Genomic DNA, 5,770 nt, shown 5'->3' with positions numbered 1-5,770 from the left:
GGCGATTCAAAACAGCGACCTTATAGTTAGTGACCCCAAGCTCTGAACCACTAGGCTAACTGCCACCCCGCAAGTATGATGTAACTTTTTAAGCACATTTTCACTCCTGAACTTATTTAGGAGTGCCATAACAAAAGGCTTGAATACTTATTGACTCAAGACACTGCAGCTTTTCAAAAAAAAAGTCAAGGGTGTGAATACTTTCTGAAGGCACTGTATGTTGTTATAATAAATATTATTAATCTAACTCAAATCTCCTTTTCATGAATAAGAAAAGGACTGAAAGTGTTACCTTGTGCCCCAATCTCCCCTATCTACCTCCCCTATCTACCTCTCCGTCTACCTCTCCGTCTACCTCTCCATCTTTCTCTTTCTACTTCTATCTATCCAACTCTTCAATGGAATTTAGGTTATTCTCTGTCTCTTACCAGTGTGTCTGTGGCTTTGGCCTACATCCATAAAATGCCAATCAGGATTGCTGTTTGCATTGCTTGGAACCCCATCATGAAATAATCCAGTAGTCATGGAAAATTAGATCGCTGTTGGAGTGTGAAGATCTCTCTAACGTAAATAAATCATCTGTAGGCCTATAATAAATACATTCCATAGAAAGACATTAAAAAAAAGTATATTCAATTAAAATGGCTATTTTGAACAATATATTTTTCCTACCATCTTCTGTCCACTGGACATTGTGTTTTTTGTTTAGGCCTGCTTTCTGCCACTTTTGTGGGAAATATGGCCAAGATGAATTGCCTTGCTTTGATTGAACTTGGCTTTGGCTTGAGGTCTGTCTCGCCCATCTCGGCCACCAGAGGGCGGATGTGGTCTCTTGAATGTGCAGGGCATGAGTGAATAACGGCCATGCTTGTTGGAGCCAGACAGACGCTCAAAACTTCTACATCAGGACCAGCCGGTGGACGGATTTTTGGATACGCTTCTGAAACTATTTGTGAATACATTTAGGCTTTTATGGAGTGATCCCTTATAAACAAGCTCAACACTTTCAGAATATTTACGTACTTTGCTCTGAACGTTCTATCAAGGTAAAATGACTCCGCTTTTTGCTTTGTTCGTACTTTTCCTGAGGGCTGCGGAGCCCCGACATGTCGGCTCTGGTTACACGGCGCTGAGGAGCCCAGACAGGGACGGGTCAGCGCGTGTATTAACCACGGGGAACGGAGAGTCAGACACTGGGGTGAATCTGAATCAGATTGGAGGAGGATATATCGAATCTCTGTTGCAGGAACCAGACGCAAACCCAAAGAGAATCCCCCGGGGCGCCAAGGATGGGAGCTCGAGAAACCGGGACCAGCAGTCTCCCCACAGCTACCGACACCCCAGACCGTATGACCCGGACGGCTACTTCACCACGCCCAAGAATGCACACCTGGCCAATAGCACCGCAGACAGAGATTCCAAGGGTTCGGTGCTGCTACACAACCCACTCTACCCGGTAACTGACAGCTCCTACCGGGCTTACGCAGTGATGCTGCTGGCGCTCATCCTATTCGCTATGGGCATCATCGGTAACCTCGCGCTCATGTGTATCGTTTGGCACAACTATTACCTGAAGAGCGCGTGGAACTGCATCCTGGCCAGCCTTGCGTTCTGGGACTTCCTCGTGCTCTTTTTCTGCATGCCGGTGGTCGTCTTCAACGAGCTCACCAAGAGACGGTTGCTAGGCGACCTGTCATGTCGGATTGTGCCTTACATGGAGGTAAAAAAAAAAGTTCACATTCAACGTCCACGTACGTGAGGACCTTTCAGCCGTGTGCGTTCACAAGCGCAAAGAGATGCAACTGTTGCGTCGTGCGCAGGTGCCCGTTATTTCTGCATAGGATCTAGCTCTCCTCGTTCTCCCATTATTGAACAGTAGGGCTAGGCCAGTCATACACACAAGTGTTCATACAAATGATTATACCTAGGTACACATGTGATAGGCAGCAAATATATAAATAAAGAGTCCATGAAGAGATACAAAGAACTCTTATTGTAAAAGGTCTTATCTTATTATTTATATATATGGGTGATCGGCATGATCGGTGATTCACATATTTTTGTGTATGAATACTCCCCCGTGTTAGTGCCATCAGGGCTGAAATAGTCCCCTTGCAGGGTTGATGGTGCTAGCCCAACTCTGGCTGTTCTATTTGTCTGGGTATTTATATATTTCAAACACAAACAATACTTAATCACTATAATGTGTGTGTTTTATAGTTGTAATTACACTATGTGCACCACTGCCCGTGTATATAGCTGTCTTCAGACCAGTCTGCCAGACCCCTCTGTGTTATGGTAGTTAGCCCATTGTTATGCTAACAAGTGCCCCACGCTAATAGTCTGGTGGGGTGTGCTTAACTAATTGAGGTTGTTAGGAGCTCTATCGAGGAGGGGATCTGGGTCAGACAGGACGCTCTGATGTTAGTCTATATGCTCTTTTTAACCAAGCCTACGACATTTGCATATTCCTGGGGCATCTATTCGGGGCAGTAGTGCTTCCCCCAGTGTTTTCTTTAGCGGGTTGGAGAAGCCTCAGAATCAGCATCAAGACCTGCCAAATTAACATCTTGTATTGAAACCAGTGTCACTCCCATCTATCCCATTCACTCTCCCTCTCCTTTCCACTGTCCTCTTCTCTCCTCTCCGTCTTTGCCCTCACCCCTCTCTCCCATCTTCACTTTCTTTGCCTGTTTCCCCTCCCTCTACACCTCTCCCCCCTCTTCTTCCTTATTTCTCCCTCTGTCCTTCTCCTACCCCTCTCCTTCCAGGTGACCTCCCTGGGAGTAGCCACATTCAGCCTGTGTGCATTGACCATCGACCGGTTCCACGCAGCGACCAGCCCCCAGCCCCAGGCCCCGCGGGTGGAGCCCTGCCAGTCCATCCTGGCCAAGCTGTCTGTGGTCTGGATCGGCTCCATGGTCCTGGCTGCTCCAGAGCTGCTGCTGTGGCAGCTCACCCAGGAGGTCTCCGTCCAGCCGGGGGGCTTCGTGGTGGACCTGTGTATCCGGAGGCCCTCCCTCAGCCTGCCCGAGTCGGTCTACTCGCTGGTGCTGACCTACCACGAGGCCCGCATGTGGTGGTGCTTCGGCTGCTACTTCTGCCTGCCGCTCCTCTTCACCCTCGCCTGTCAACTGGTGACGAGACACGTTGTCGCTGAAGAGGCACGGAGGAAACAGGGGACAACCACAGTAGTAGGAGGAAAAAGAGTACGCCCTTCCTCCTCCTCCACCTCTTCTTCATTGTCATCCTCCTCCGCTCCTAAGAAGCAGCAGCAGCTGAAGAGAGAGCGTAGGTTGAGTTCTACGGTCGTGGCTTTGGCCGCCGTTTACGCCGCGTGTAACCTCCCCGAGAATGTCTGTAGCATCGCCCTGGCCTACATCGCCAACCCCGTCTCCACGACAACTGAGGCCCTGCTGGCTCTGATTGGCCAGTTCCTGTTGTTTGTCCGTTGCTCGGTGACACCGGTGTTGTTCCTGTGTCTGTGTCGTTCACTGGGCCAGGCCTTCATGGACTGTTGTTGTTGCTGCTGTGAGGAGTGTCTACCAGACGGAGCCTCTTCATCATTGTCTTCCTCGACTACCGCCACAGCGGCCTCCACCTCCCTCTCCTCTCCGTCATCACTCTCTCCGTCGTCCACCAAGGAGGAGAAGCTGACGATTGTGTCTGGGACCACACCAGCCATCTTCTATGACAAGGCCAAAGATAGCTCCTCTCTCATGGTCATCGGAACACCCTGCTGAGGTCCTCTCCCTGACCAGCCAGGAGTCACTTCATTGGAGCACAAAGTGATCAAGCTACCCTTAGACCTCCAGCTCTCTTACCCCAACCTCTCTCGGCCCACGGTGGCTGTGCTGGGCATTGAACTGAATGAAGATAAAGGATCTCTATGATGCTCTGTCTTTAGAGAGTGACTTATTTGACCTTTATTTACCCAAGAAGACTATTGAGATGAAAGGTAGACTCGACACTGTTGACATCATCATGCATAGGGGGATGACTTCCTGCTTAAAGCCCACTTTTTATGAGTTTACGGTCATTGGTTTTGAGAGAATTATGGTTATGACTACTTGAGGAACTCTTGACTAGGGCTTTGGTTGTCTTCAATCCCTCCCAGCCGCGAGATAAGTTATGAAGATAACTTAACCATTATGACACGAGACAACATATCAATTGTAGTGGTGGAGCTGAAAGCTAGAAGAGAGCTGAATCAACTGCCATAAACTTTTCTCAGCTTTTTTAAAACTAGTTTTCTATACTCTCTTATAATAAAAAAGAACACCAACAAAGACATTCCATTATCCTTACAAAAAAAAGAAAACAATTATCTTAGCTGTGAATAATGGTCTGGATTCTTGGTGTATTTTTATTTTTTTTAACTTCCTGAGTTTGTATTAGTGGAGATTAACAACAGCAAGAGCCTTTTGAGGGATCCTCTGACTGTGTCCGTGGGGTACATGTTCCCTCTCTAACCTCCTTCTAACCCCCCCGCACCCCATCTCACAGTGATCTACAAGGGAAGGAATGTGGTAGAATGGTACCCGTCAAACATCAGTCATAACACCCACTACTGCTGGTGACAGACTGTTTACACGTGGTGTAAATATTCATTGACCTTGCCGTTAGCTCGGTAACTAACAACCAGTACAGTGTAGTCGTCTAGGATCTCTCCAGAGCAATGTGACAGTGGGCGCAAATCAATGGTCTGGTGTGTTAAGAATTGTTCCAGTAATGTTTGTTGGTGTTGCTCAGGGTTGTCTCATCGTTTTGCCCGTCAAAACACCATGCTGCTGAGCATCTTCTGCAGAGCTACGAACATTGCTCAGGGCCCCTATCCACCAAGCGTCTCAGTATAGGAATGCTGATCTAGGATCAGTTTTGCCTTTTGGATCAAACTTGAATATTATTATATGGACAGATCCTTTATCAGCACTCCTACTCATGAGAGGCTTTGTTGACACAGCGCCCAGATTTTACACCACGTCTATTCTACAGATAAACCCTATTATTATTATTATTAAAAGCGATTAGTGTAACCACTAGTCCACACAATGGCTCCTGTGTCAATATGGTGATATACTGTAAGTCGAGATAGAAGCTAACCAATCCCTATCAAAATGGTGAATCTGTGTAGAGTACAATCTGACTGATAAAATGCTGATATCTATTGTGGTTTGCTGTCATGTGACACAATACTGGAATTTCGACCTGCTCAGATTGCAGGACCCAGTGAACAATATTTTAGTGTCCATGTTTCAGTGTATTTCAGTCTACATATGTGTACAATCTGGAAAACTTTCACTCCTCAAAAAGAGATCAGTCAAATCATATGAATGTAGTAACAAGTTATCAATAAATCCATTGTTTTTCTTTGGAATTAGTATATATTCTCTTATATAGTGAATTTACTGCAATTATGTCTGATTTGAATCTAACATAGTTTATCTGAGGTAGTATTTAGTCGCGGGTGTTTTGTATGTTTTTTTATTCAGTGCTCAATAAATAGTGAAACAGTGTCTGTGGTCTTGTTTATACTGGCACGGAAGTCATGGCTGAGGGAAAGCATCTATCAGAGCATGAACAAGTCACTGTCAATTTAAAGAGACCACCACGTCTGCCCACACACACACACACACACATGCACACACACGGACGCATACACACACAAGTACACACATTCTCTGTCACAGACACATATCCTCATCCATCATCCCTCTCACACACACACACACACACACTAACAGCACAGAGGACATTGACAGTGAGGATC

General features: G+C 46.6%; 1 protein-coding gene across 1 annotated transcript; it reads left to right on the top strand.

Moving 5' to 3' along the window:
* The first annotated feature begins 872 nt into the window (after positions 1 to 872).
* LOC124003558 (G-protein coupled receptor 37-like 1) lies at positions 873 to 5,516 on the top strand. The gene is made up of 2 exons (XM_046311907.1): positions 873 to 1,720; positions 2,772 to 5,516. Exons 1-2 carry the CDS (start codon positions 1,052 to 1,054, stop codon positions 3,741 to 3,743), a joined length of 1,641 nt encoding a protein of 546 aa, XP_046167863.1. The 5' UTR covers positions 873 to 1,051; the 3' UTR covers positions 3,744 to 5,516.
* The last annotated feature ends 254 nt before the right edge of the window (positions 5,517 to 5,770 follow it).

Source organism: Oncorhynchus gorbuscha, linkage group LG18 (assembly GCF_021184085.1).
Source record: "Oncorhynchus gorbuscha isolate QuinsamMale2020 ecotype Even-year linkage group LG18, OgorEven_v1.0, whole genome shotgun sequence".
NCBI lineage: Eukaryota > Metazoa > Chordata > Actinopteri > Salmoniformes > Salmonidae > Oncorhynchus > Oncorhynchus gorbuscha.
The sequence above is the reverse complement of the archived record's forward strand: the minus strand, read 5'-3'. Positions and strand labels throughout refer to the sequence as shown.